General features: G+C 39.6%; 1 protein-coding gene across 2 annotated transcripts in view; it reads right to left on the reverse strand.

The window, feature by feature from the left end:
- nup58 (nucleoporin 58) overlaps window positions 1-10,930 on the reverse strand; it is a 60,189-nt gene extending 49,259 nt beyond the window's left edge. For both annotated transcript variants that reach the window (XM_072577332.1, XM_072577331.1), the window contains exons 1-2: window positions 10,567-10,930; window positions 2,057-2,199 (exon numbers count right to left, since the gene is read on the reverse strand). In XM_072577332.1, the coding sequence (XP_072433433.1) occupies window positions 2,057-2,199; window positions 10,567-10,634 (211 nt within the window). In that variant the 5' untranslated portion in view covers window positions 10,635-10,930. The remainder of the gene's footprint in view (window positions 1-2,056; window positions 2,200-10,566) is intronic.
- Window positions 10,931-13,068: the final 2,138 nt, after the last annotated feature.

The following is a 13,068-nucleotide window of genomic DNA, read 5'->3' on the forward strand; positions in this document are numbered from 1 at the left end:
GAACAAATTAGGAACCGGAACCAAAGGTTAGTGGGAAAACCAGTCACTGAACAATGGGCTATCTTCAAAGAGGAGACAGTCTGGCAGAGTCAAGATATGTTCCTCAAAAGGAAAAAGACAAATAAATCCAAAGCTTCCTGGATTACAAACAAGATTGTAATTAAATTGAAGAAAAAAAGAAACGGCTGCTTATGATTGGTGTCCAACAGCAAATACTGTTGAGAATTAGGCTGAAAACACAAGGGAGTTTAAAAAACAAGATACAAGAAGCAAAGAGGGATTACAAAATAAAAAGATTGTCAGCTAGCATAAAAAGACATTATAAGTACATCAACAGTAAAAGGGTGGCAAAAGGAGGAGTAGGCTGATTAGGGACCAAAAAGCGGACTTAGCTGAGGTGTTAAGATACTATTTTGCATTCATTTTTACCTATGAGGCAGATTCATCCCAGGCCATGATGACAGAGGAGGATACTCAGGATTCTCACTAGAAGGGTTTAAAACAAATGAGGCAGCAGCATTGGATAAGATGTTGGTACTTAAAGTCGATAAGACACAAGGATATTGAAAGTAGCAAGTGTGGCAACTGCAAAAGGTGCTGGCAATTATGTTTCAATCTTCTCTAAATTTGGGCGTGTCATAGGAGGTTTGGAAAATTGAAAACATTTCGTGTTCATGAAAAGGTTCTAAAAATTGGTCTGTAATAGCTGGGCCTGAGTTTAACTTCAGCAGAGGTTTTACTTCTAGGAACAGTTATTCACGGTTGAATTAATAGTCACATACAAAGTATGGATTAATTCAGGACAGTCAGCATCGATTTAAAGAGAAAATCATGTCCAAATGATTTGCTGGTCCTTTTATTTGAGACAACAAGAGAGGATTGATGTGGAGTAAAGTACTAGATGGATTTTGAAAAGGTGCTAAATACAGTGCTATACTACAAACTTGTGATGAACCTTATAAGTCGTGGAATAAACGGGACAGGAGCAATGTGGATCCAAGATTGTCTGAGGTAAGGAAAGCAGAGTAACAGTTCATGGGTATTTTTTTGGCTGAAAGGTCGTCTGTAGTGGAGTTCTCATTGGGACTTTCGCTTTTCCGGATGAACAGAAATGATCTGGATCTCAGTGTGAAGGGGACAATTGCAGACAATGCAAATATTGGGAGAACTGTAAAATGAGAAGAGGATAGTGTAGAATTTCAAAAGTACATGAACATGAAGGGAAGGATAGATGTCAAATGAAATTCAATGCAGACAAGAGAGAGGTGATACACTTTGATACAAAGAATATGCAAAGTCAGAGGCACAGCTTGACAACAGGAGCAGAAAAACATGGGTTTATAAGTCCATAAACCATTTAAGGTAGCAGGATACATAGAGAACTGCTAAGAAAGCATGCATTATTCTAAGATTCATAAATAAAGGCATGAAGTACAAGAACAAGTACAAGAACTTATACAAGATATTGGTTAGACCTCAGCTAGATTACTGTGTACAATTCTGGGTGTCACTATTTAGCAAGTACTTGCATCTGAAAGAGTGCAGACAGTGTTTACAAGAGCAGTTCCAGGAATGAGGCACTTCAATTAGGAGGATAGACTGGACCTTGTACATGGCTGAAAGTTCTCAGGTCATAAAATGGGATTTGCCTACATCTGAAACTTTTGTCCAGGATATGCAATTTTTAAATCTGTGATGTTCTATCTACTTATTTTGTCTTGGAATGATATGTCCTGGCTTCAAACACTCTTCCTTACAAACCATCCAACTGTGGAAAAATTCAAGTAAAAATTGACATTAGGTATTGAATGAGATTAGACAGTTTAAAGGCAAATAATAATGGATAGAGCAAGAGGATAAACAAATTCAGTCAAAGGTTCCCAGATTCATTTTTGAATAAAATCCATTTACAAGCATGAACATTTGTTACTGCTATAGCATGCATTTTCCACCTTAGCAACTTTGTCCATCCTGTTTCGGTGGTAAAAAGGTCACACATGAAGAACAGGAATACAAACTGGGGGCTAAAGCAACAATAAAAAAAATTTTAATTCACCTGTTGAGGTAACTCCAAATGAGAATCCAGTAGTTTGTTTCTGCCCAAACAGTCCACTCCCAAGGCCCCCAAATGTTGAAGCTGTAGTTGTGGTTGTGGTACCAAGATTTCCAAAACTAAATCCCCCTGTGGTACCAGGATTGCTGCGATAAGATAGGGGGTAAATGTTAGTCATGAGAAGGTCAATCTTACGACTAGCCATACATTTCATATTGCACTTGTATGTTTCATACCACCTTCTGGCTGACAATTATATAAAACATTAACGTATATTCTGCAGCCATCGTTATATTTCAAGACTAACTTATAAATAGAAGATGGTGTGAGACAAGAAAAAAAAACATTATGTAGCAAAAAGTTTCAAATGTTGAATAGGATAGGTGTGGAGGATTATGGACCAGGAGCAGACAGGTGTGATTAGTTTAGTTTGGGATTATGTTCAGACATATGTTGGGATTAAGATAGGTTATCATTTGAAGAACACTACTTCTGCAGATGTGAAAAAAAATCAAAGAAATCTTAAAAAAAAAAGAGAAGAAATTCATATGTGGCCAGTAAACTACTTACGTGAAAAGATAGATATTGTTCAACTATACAAAAGACCACCACAGACAGGAAGACTAACAAAGAAACATCAAATAGCCAAGAAAATTGAAAGTACAAAATAAAGGGCAGGAATAAAGAAATTGAGTGAGAAGTGGGAGGACATGGGTTAGAAAGGAGAGAACCTAAAATGAAAATGTATTTCTGAATTGGCAAAAAAATGTTACCAATAGCTACGTTTAGTTACTATAATCAAGATCCATTCCAAATAACAGTTTGATTGAATAACTTATACAAATTAGTTAACAGCAAAGACCTGCAATTATCTTGCACAATTGAACTTCAAACACTTTCTCTAGATGCATCATGTAAAAGAAAAACAAATTATAGTTATATCGCAAGAGCTACTGTAATTCAAGTGGATACTGCACGACAAATCCAATTAAGCATATTTCAGGTGGTGGATGGGGTGCCAATTAAATAAGCAGATTGTTGACCTTCCCAGGTCCTGTTGGATCTGCACTCATCCAGGGAAGCAGGCCTTGTAATTAGTAGATAAACTTCAGGGAAGTAGAAGATGAGTTAATTACCTCCGACTTCCCAATCTCTGACCCCACTGTGTATGTGCCTGGACCAGTTCAATTCAGTTTCTGATAAATAGTAACCCCCAGTTGAAAGTAATTCAGCAATCATAATACAATTGCAGATCAAGCAGAGATGGTTAGCTTCTTGTTGCAAATGGTATTGCCTGGCACGTGTGGTGTGATTATGACTTGCCACTTGTCAGCCCTAGCCTGGAGGTTGTTAACATCTTGCTGTACATGGACAGAGATGTTTTCATTAATGAACGAAATAGATCTGCAATCATGACAGTCTTCTCCAATCATGCAGTAAATGCTCAAAGTAGAGCAAATCAGTAATTTAGGCATAGGCATCAACTTAGAAACACCTGCAAACAATAGGGCAGAAAAGGAATATGGAGAGAAATACTATTCGTGAAATTATAGCTAAATTCCAAATATTTTGCTCATCAAAATGAGCAATCTCATCTATCCCGATGAAAAATCAGAAAAAAAAAGTGTTTGCAATAGCTGATAAGGTTCTCCACATTATTCAGCAATAATATACAAAATTACAAATGTTGACGTTCCATTATATTAGTGTTCTTGGGATATGGCAATTCTTGCAAGGCTGCATTTATTGCTCATTCCTCAGTGTCCAAGGAGAAGTGGAAGTAGATACCTTTGACATAAAGGCAATATTTAGCAAAATCGAGAGTGTGGTGCTGGAAAAGCAAAGCAGTTTAGGCAGCATCCGAGGAGCAGGAAAATCGACGTTTTCCAGCACCGCACTCTTGATTCTAATCTCCAGCATCTGCAGTCTTCACTTTCTCCTAATATTAAGCAGTGCATGGCACTGGAGAACCCTACAAAAGAAAATGGAGGTCAAATGGGGTTAATAGTCAAATGCTCCTGTTCTACAGTCAGAGACAGCAGAACAATAGTCATTGCTAAAAGAGACCAATCACTTCAGTGCAAGCCGTGCTGGAGGACTTTATTTAAAAAATCCTCAGTTCAATCATCTTCAATTGCTCTACCTGCAACCTTCCCTTCAAAACCAGGTCAAGATTTGAGGTGTTGGACGATGATGCTATAGTGTTCAACTCCACACACAATTCCAATAATGAAGCAGCCACTTAACAGGACCTGGTCAATATCCAAGCTAGAGCTGGCACCATACAAATGGAAGTCCATCTCAAACGGCAAATTGCCAGCCACCATGCTATGACTTTCAAAATTGGCCTAAACCCCTACACTTCCCCATCTCAACCAGCACTATGCTATCCTGGAGATTATCTTTGACCAGATGTTTACATTGAACAGCCAGATCAACACACTGATAAAAGAGCAAATCAGAGACCAGTTTGAATAAGAGAACAGGAATGACAAAATGGAACCAAAAAAATGTGGGACATGATTAGCAAGAACCTTGAAAACTTGGAGATGACCAAACATACAATATGGAGTAAATTAAGGCAAACAAAATATGAAAAGCTAAGAAGAAGCCAACTATTATGACCATACAAAAACACAGCTGACAAATTATATTTATTTGCGCTGACCCAGACTCCTGTTCAGCGAACACACACCAGTTTCAATTCTTATCTGGAGCCAATGAGATTGCTTAAAAAAACAAAGCAACATGATGCATACTGACCAACAATGCAGGTTAAAACAGTTACTAACAACTGAGAGTATAAATCACTGCAGACCACTATGTTAGCTAGAAGGAAGAGTTAAGTCCAAAATGATCACATGTTCATTATTAGCTAGTAAGATTAGTCCAAATGAAAGGATCTATTTCTCTTAATTTTAAAATTGGGGACACTACAAGTTTAGGTAAAAAGCATTGGTACTTCCAATGTCTATAATTTCCATTTGTGTACATTACTTATATTAATCCAGTGATCTCATTTCAACTTTAAAAAAAACACTTGTCTCCATAATCCAAAACGGGCCTAACTCTACTCAGACATCTGCTTATGTAACCTGTAAAAGCAGTGTTATGACACAGTGGTTAACCCTTCTGCTAATTAAACCAAACAGACAGAAAAGCTCACTTCGCCTCAATCTGTTCGAGTATGAGTGACAGAGAACTACTACGCCTCCTTTCGCTTAAAGGTTTGTTATCTACCTCCCACTCTATAATAACATACTGATCTAATAAAAGCCTCTATTAAATTTACAGCAACTTAGTTTTCAAAACCAGACAGCCGCTGTCTTTTCTAGTATCTGTCTTCCTCTATTTGTAGATCTCCCTGGATCGTCTTTGGTCTTCTGCTGCAAAGACATTTCATATGAAAAAGGTGAAAAATAAACACCTCTTTGACAGAGATGTTTTTTTGGCAGTTGGTTTTCTCTCTCTCTCTGGCTAACTCTCAAACTGCCAGCTTATTTATACTCCAAACATTAGATCATCTCATTGGTTCGATGTCAAAACAGTAAAATTCAAATGCAATTGGGTTTTACTATCCTGGGGCATAATTTAAATTGATTAGTTAAATTCAAATGGTGGTCAAACCAACTGAGGTATCTCGTTTACAGCCTATGTTACACATTTTCAATTTTCCAGTACACTCATACTGCTAGTCAGTCACATGACAGTTGCCTGCAAACTGACTGCCAAAACAGCCTTCACTATCTCCTAAAGGCACAGTACATGCTCTCAACTTCACAACAACCGAGCTGGGCATGAATAACTTATATTTCTATTTCAAACATGGTTTCAAAACTTTGTTTTACTTTTGTTCAAGTTACATTAGTCTAGCATAATGCTAAAAGCATTGTATGACGTCAGACTATGCACGTTACAATTATAAGGATTAATTCCAAAACGTTAATAAGCTAAAATGAAGGGGATAGTGTGCTCTGTTCTGAAGTCTCACTGGCAGCAAACTGTAAATGGTTCATTCACTCCCAATATAACAGAACTGGGAACTTGCTATATCAAGCATCGCTATTCAGTAATTTACCTGAGTGCAAGGCCCAAGTGAATTATGCTATCTTGAAGACAGGCTTTGAGAGAGTTAGGCTTTGTTAGATATTCCAGAAACTCTCATAGGAGGCTAATTTGCCGGCACTTGGGAAAGAGAAGTAGCAGCTAGAGGCCAAATGCATGGATGGTGCATCATGCCAGAACGTGGCAGGAATCTTGCACTTGGATTGAAAGGACCAAATTTTAAAGTCAAAACAAGCTGGAAGATTTACCCAGCTTACGAGAAAAGGGAAGGGGTCTACTAATACTCACAGCGAAGGACCATTTGAGTTAGAAGTGACAGGCAATTAAAGACTAGAAATAAAACCTCAGGAACCAAGAATCACTTTGGACAGATTCTAGAGGAATTGAATGTCCACTTTAAAAGGATAGTGGATACAACTGAACCTAAACAGACACATTGATGTAGGAAATACAGCTCTGCAATGTTACTACAGGTTGTGAAAAAAAATTAGCAAAGAAAATGAATGTAGATTTGCTCGCTGAGCTGTAAGGTTCGTTTTCAAATGTTTCATCACCATACTAAGTAACATTATCAGTGAGTCTCATGAACATCAACTAGCCACAAAAAGACATGACCCACTCTCATTAGTATCCTTACATATGGTTGAGGAAGGACACCACTTTGACTGGGACAACATATCCATCCTAGGACAAGCCAAACAGAGACATGCACGAGAATTCCTAGAAGCATGATATTCCAACCGGAAATCTATCAAATATGTTGACCTGAATCCCATTTACCACCCCATGATAAAAAGAACAGGACTACAGGAAATGACATGACCCACCCAAGAAACCTAAAAATAAATAAAAAGTAGGCCATGCCACCAGTGCATCATCCGGAGGCTCACTGAAGCTATTACCTAATATGGTTGAGTCTTTTTCCTCGGATGGTGAAGGCTAACACGAGGGGACATAGCTTTAAATTTAGGGGTGATAGATTTAGGACAGATATCAAGGGTAGTTTCTTTACTCAGAGAGTAGTAGGGCATGGAATGGCCTGCCTGCAACAGTCGTAGACTCGCTGATGTTAAGGACATTTAAATGGGTATTGGACATATATAGGGATAATAATGGAACAGGATAGGTTAGATGGGCAGATTAATTTCACAGGTCAGTGCAACATCAAGGGCCGAAGGGCCTAAACTGCGCTGTAAAGTTCTATGGTGACAAAATGTCTGAAAATACACCTGCCAGCTCAGTGAGCAAATCTACAACCAGAACCTCAAACTGAGCTACAAATCTTCTCAAAGCCTGCCCCAGAAGAAAATCTTCTGTACCAGAAGTCCAACGCACAATGGCAGAATGAGTGGAATGATTTTTCTCTGTTCTTATGACTCTAATATATCAGCTATGGGGCAAATCTGCCAGATCTTTTAGTAAGCACGTAGTTCAACTTTCAGAATAAGCGTTGTCTTACATCAAGAGACAGCGCGAGAACAAGACCTTTTCCAAAAGGTTGCTCAATTTTTTATAAGCAATAATTGAGCACAATACAGTTTCACAAAATCACAAGGTTAAACACTCCATTACACAAACTGTCCAAAACTTTCATTTATCCAGTTTTCATTCATGTTACTGAATGCAACCATTTTAACTTTTCAATCTTAAAGTTTCATAAAAAAAGCAACCGTTCTTGGGAGTTTCTTGCAATGGTTGACAAAGGTTGATTTAAAGACCACGGTAGAAAAATTGGAAAGATGTTTAAAATTAAGCTCTAAAAATATTTTATAATATTTGATCAATATTTGAACCTTGAGAAAGGAAAAGGTAAGCCAATCTGATTGAGCTGGCTAGGATTCAGTAACAAAGGAAGCAACATGAGAAATAAAGCTAAAATGATAAATAAAAAAAAACTTGAAAATGGATCAGATTTAATTCCTGACTTTTGATTTGACAAGGAATATTGGCCTACAACTAAAATGTAATACAGAGTTATAAAGAATGTTTGGTAGAACATTTAGAAATACATAAAGTCACGAGGCTTCACGAGGAGAAACATCATGTTTCATAAAATTATTAGAATTCTTAAAGGAGGTAACAACTAAGTCAAATAAAGGCCAAGATAGATTTAATTGCTTCATTTGTTTCAAAACAGAATGCAACTAAAACTTTGGAAATACACAGAAGTTCCATGTGATCAAATGTGAAGGTCAAATCTATACAAGGAAGATGGGAAACATTACAACAGGTGTACAAAAGATATATAAGCATGATCCCAAGTCTGAGACTTTAGTTAACGGACAGAATGGTAAAGCTGGGGTTTTCCTGAAAAATTAAGGTTGACAGGAGTTTTGATCAGAATTGTTTAATGCCTAGGAAGTGCAGACAAGTGTGGGATATAGGTAAATTAATGTTACTTCTGCAATTCCATTTTACAAAGTAAAATGAACTCACACCAGTGTGTAATTGTTTTAGCCAAAAGCTGAGTCAACAAGAATGGAAACGATGTGGAGGAAATATATAAATGTTTTTGTATTAGCTAAAATTGTATGTCAGAATGAAATGTGACTGCAAAACAATGGTAGACATTACGGGCAAGTAGACAAGATGTTGTGAGGGGATGAAGTTAAGCTAGATACGCCTGTACAAACAGTAGGTATAAACATCTGTTTCCCACTTTTACAGAGACAGAGGAACAAACCCCAATTAAAAGGGTCATAGGGATCAGAACAGCCTCGGGAAAGGCACAGATGGAGGGGGTAGATAATGATGAAGAAAGAATATGCCCAACAATGACCTATAGCGGGATGAGGTCAAACGGTCTTGTGAGGTTAGAAATAAGCATTTTGTCACAGACAAGGCCGGATAAGGCAAAAGATAAACAGGAGTAATGGGTGCCAGCCTTAGGGAAGTGGAAGATGTAAACAGGGGGGAAGCAATGTAAAACAAAAGAAACTAAATTATATAAATGTTGTGTATGAATTGAATTTGTGTGTATGTCCTCTGCCTTATAGACACTGGACATCACACCCACTTGCAAGTGTAAAATAAATGACACTACTGATTCAGATCTTGTCTCGGACTGAAATTATTGAAGTGAGTGAGCTTTGTTTCTCACACAAGCAAAATGACTGGGGTGCAGGTGCATAGTATGATAAACATGGAATCACAGTCGGACAAGGTGGTGAAGAAGGCACTTGGCACGCTTGCCTTATTGGTCAGAACACTGAGTATAGGAGTTGGAATGTCATGTTGCAGCTGTACAGGATATGGTGAGGCCACTTTTAGAATACTGCATACAATTCTGGTCACCCTTTTAAGATGTTGTTAAACTTGAGAGAATGCAGCAAAGATTTAAAGGATGTTGCCAGGACTGTAGAGTTTGAGTTAAATAGAGAGGCTGAATAGGCTGGGGCATCTTTCCTTGGACTGTCAGAGGCTGAGGGATGCCTTCATAAGGGTTTATAAAATCATGAGGGCATAGATGGGATGAACAACCAAGGTCTTTTTCCTCAACTGGGGAGTCCAAAACTAGTGGGCGTAAGTTTAAGGTGAGAGGGGAAAGATTTACAAATGACCTGAAACTCATTTTCATACAGAGGATGGAAGTGTATGGGACGAGCTGCCGCACAAAGTAGTGGAAATGAGTACAATTACAACAAATAAAAAGGCATCTGGATGGATACATAAAGGTTTAGAGGGATATGGGCCAAACGCTAGCAAAATGGGACTGGGTCAGATTTAGATGTCTGGTCAACATAGACACGTTGGCAAAAGGGTCTGTTTCCATGTTGTATGACTCGGTGATTCTGTCCGAAGGGACGTGGACAGATTTGATTTTAAAACAATTCCATTGGCTGAAGGATCAAGAAGGGGCCATAGAACTAAGGTATTTGGTAAAGAACGGACAGGATCTAGGTACATTCTGTGACGATGGTGTAGGCAGATTCAAAATGTGACTTTCAAGAGGAATCTGAACATTATTTGAAGGGGAAAATAAAACTATCCAAGAAAATATGAGGAATAAGTTTGCTAAACAGTTACAGGTACAGACTCAACGGGTCGAATAACCTTTTTCTGTTCGCCAACCATTACCATGAGTAAAGTTTAAAGTCTGGTGCAATAGTTCTCAAAGTCTGCAATTCTACAGATAAAAACTAAATTGGAGAACTCATGAAATGATTTTAAAACTGATCACACCCAACGTAAACTTTCCAATGGGGAATTAGAAGGATATGAGCCAAATTGGACTCGGTTAGGATGCAGTTAGGACTAGGCACGGACCAGTTGGACCGAAGGGTCTGCTTCGCCGCTGCATGATTCTATTATGACTATTATTTTGTCGAATGCATGCGTGGGGTAACTTAGTTACCCGGACACAAGTTTGCTTACGACTTCGATCCATCAGTTCCCAGTTGAAGTAAAACAGAACAAAAGCCAGAGATGCGTCGCCATTAGTTAGTTACCTGGACGCTCCGAGGGTGAAGCCGCCAGTGTTACCGGCCGCAGTACCAAAACCAAATCCGGTTGTCATCCTGTATTTCTGGACAAGCTGGAGCTGAACCGTGGCCCTGGTGCGGAAGGCGCCGCTTTCTCGTGGTTACAACAGGCCTCCCTTCCACACAGAGGAAACACAATCCGACCAACAAAAGGCCGTTTGAAAGACAAAGAATCTGCAAGCTAACTACCAGATCGACAGTGCAGTTAAATAAGGAGAAAATAATAAGTCAAATGAGTTTCCGCTCGCTCTTTTTAAATTAATCATCGATTCCGCGGGTTTCCTGCAGCTCGGCTCAGGAGAGGAAGTTGCCCGCTTTCCATCTACGGCATGTCGGGATACTGGAGGACTGTGGGGGAGGAGTCAGTCATCCAAGAGGGGGATGTATGGGGGGGGGGGGGGGAGAGAGAGTGGATGTGTTGATGTAGAGAGACTTTGATTGCTTGAGGGTGGGTTGATCATGTAGCAGGGCATTGTGAGGGAGTGGGACCAGGCCAATTGGAGGATGACCAGTTGAAAGTGAAGACGCTGGAGGACCAGGTGGCGTGGGTACGCTCACTTACTGCCCTCTATTCAGAATGACGTGACAGAGTATAATCCAGGTCATAGAGATGTACAGCATGGAAACAGACCCTTCGGTGCGACCCATCCATGCCGACTTCCCGACCTCAGGGAAAAGATTTTGCCAATTTACCCTATCCATGCCCCTCATGATTTTGTAAACCTCCATAAGGTCATCCCTCAGCCTCCGACGCGGCAGGGAAAACAGCCCCAGCCTGTTCAGCCTCTCCATACAGCTCAAATCCTCCAACTCTGGCAACATCCTTGTAAATCTTTTCTGAACCCTTTCAAGTTTCACAACATCTTTCCAATAGGAAAGAGACCAGAATTGCTCACAATATTCCAACAGTGGCCTAACCAATGTCCTGTACAGCCGCAACATGACCTCCCAACTCCTGTACTCAATACTCTTACCAATAAAGGAAAGCATACCAAATGCCTTCTTCACTATCTTATCTACCTGCGACTCCACTTTCAAGGAGCTATGAACGTGCACTCCAAGGTCTCTTTATTTAGCAATACTCCCTAGGACCTTACCATTAAGTGTATAAGTCCTGCTAAGATTTGCTTTCCCAAAATGCATCACCTCGCATTTATCTGAATTAAACTCCATCTGCCACTACTCAGCCCATTGGCCCATCTTGTTGGGAGACAACATATTGCAGGGACAACACATTGTGGCGCAATGGGAGAACATAATGTGTTGGTTGGTAGTACTCTTACCTCTAGATTTCAAGGCTTTGGGTTCAAGCTGCATGCCAGTGCTTGAGCGCAGAAATATAGAAATTGCATATGGTGTTTAATGTGGGAAAGAGTGGTGATGCATTTTGATCCAGAGAACTTAGAGAGACTTTATAAAGCAAATGATACTATTCAAAAGTGTGTGAGAGTAGAGAGACTTTGGTGTGAAATGCAGAAATCATTAAAAGTGGCAGAACAGACAGTAAGTTAATAAGATATATAGAATTTTAAGAGTTAATAAAAGGGACATTGATTAAGTATTAATGAATGTATATAGGATACTTAGTCCTCAGCTGGATTATTGTCTAAAGTTCTGAATGCTACATGATGAAGCAGCGCTTTGAAAGGCAGTGCTTCAAAATAAACCTGTTGGACTATAACCTGGTATTGTGTGATTTTTCACTCAAAACATTAACTCTCCACAATTGCTCCTAAGCCTGCTGAGTTTCTCCAACAATTTCATTGTGTATATTCAAATAGTTGTTGTTAGATCATGTAGTTCCTAAAATCTCATACTTCTCAAATTTAAAATGCTGAAATTTCAGGATACCTTGGCCACTTTCCATGTAGCTGGTGGAGTGATACGTTATTGCTATAGACCTGATTTCAGTATAGCAGTAAATGTGGTATGCCAGATGCATATCCTCATAACAATTAGTTCCTACGATCTTTGTGAATGATGCGACAATATAACAAAAACAAAAAGTGCTGGAAAAACTCAGCAGATCTGGCAGAATCTGTAGAGAGAGAAACAGTGTAAACATTTCAAGTCCAGTGACTCTTCTTCAAAGCTGACAAGTTTCCAATCCGGAGGGGAGATTCTAACATAGAACTTGCTGGCGTAAGAGAGTCTACAGAGACTACTACCCTAACAGGGGGTTCTTGCAGATAGCTTGCCGCCCTGAGGTAGAGCATCGAGTTACTCACAGCCCCAACAGACGAGGGCGCAGTGGAGAAAGACCGACTGAAAAGGAACACGGAAAGCGATGCACGTGTTACGGCCCAACAAACGCGTGTGGGTACGCGGTTTTGCGCAGGCGTGGTTTGTGTATATACACGCCCGCACATGGCTTTGCGCATGTGTGGTTTGTGTGTGTACGCACGTGTACACGGCGTTGCGCATGCGCGCTGTTTGTCCATGGACGCGCCCACAAGCGGTGTTGCGCAG

The sequence above is a fragment of the Chiloscyllium punctatum genome, chromosome 9 (genome assembly GCF_047496795.1).
Source record: "Chiloscyllium punctatum isolate Juve2018m chromosome 9, sChiPun1.3, whole genome shotgun sequence".
Lineage (NCBI taxonomy): Eukaryota > Metazoa > Chordata > Chondrichthyes > Orectolobiformes > Hemiscylliidae > Chiloscyllium > Chiloscyllium punctatum.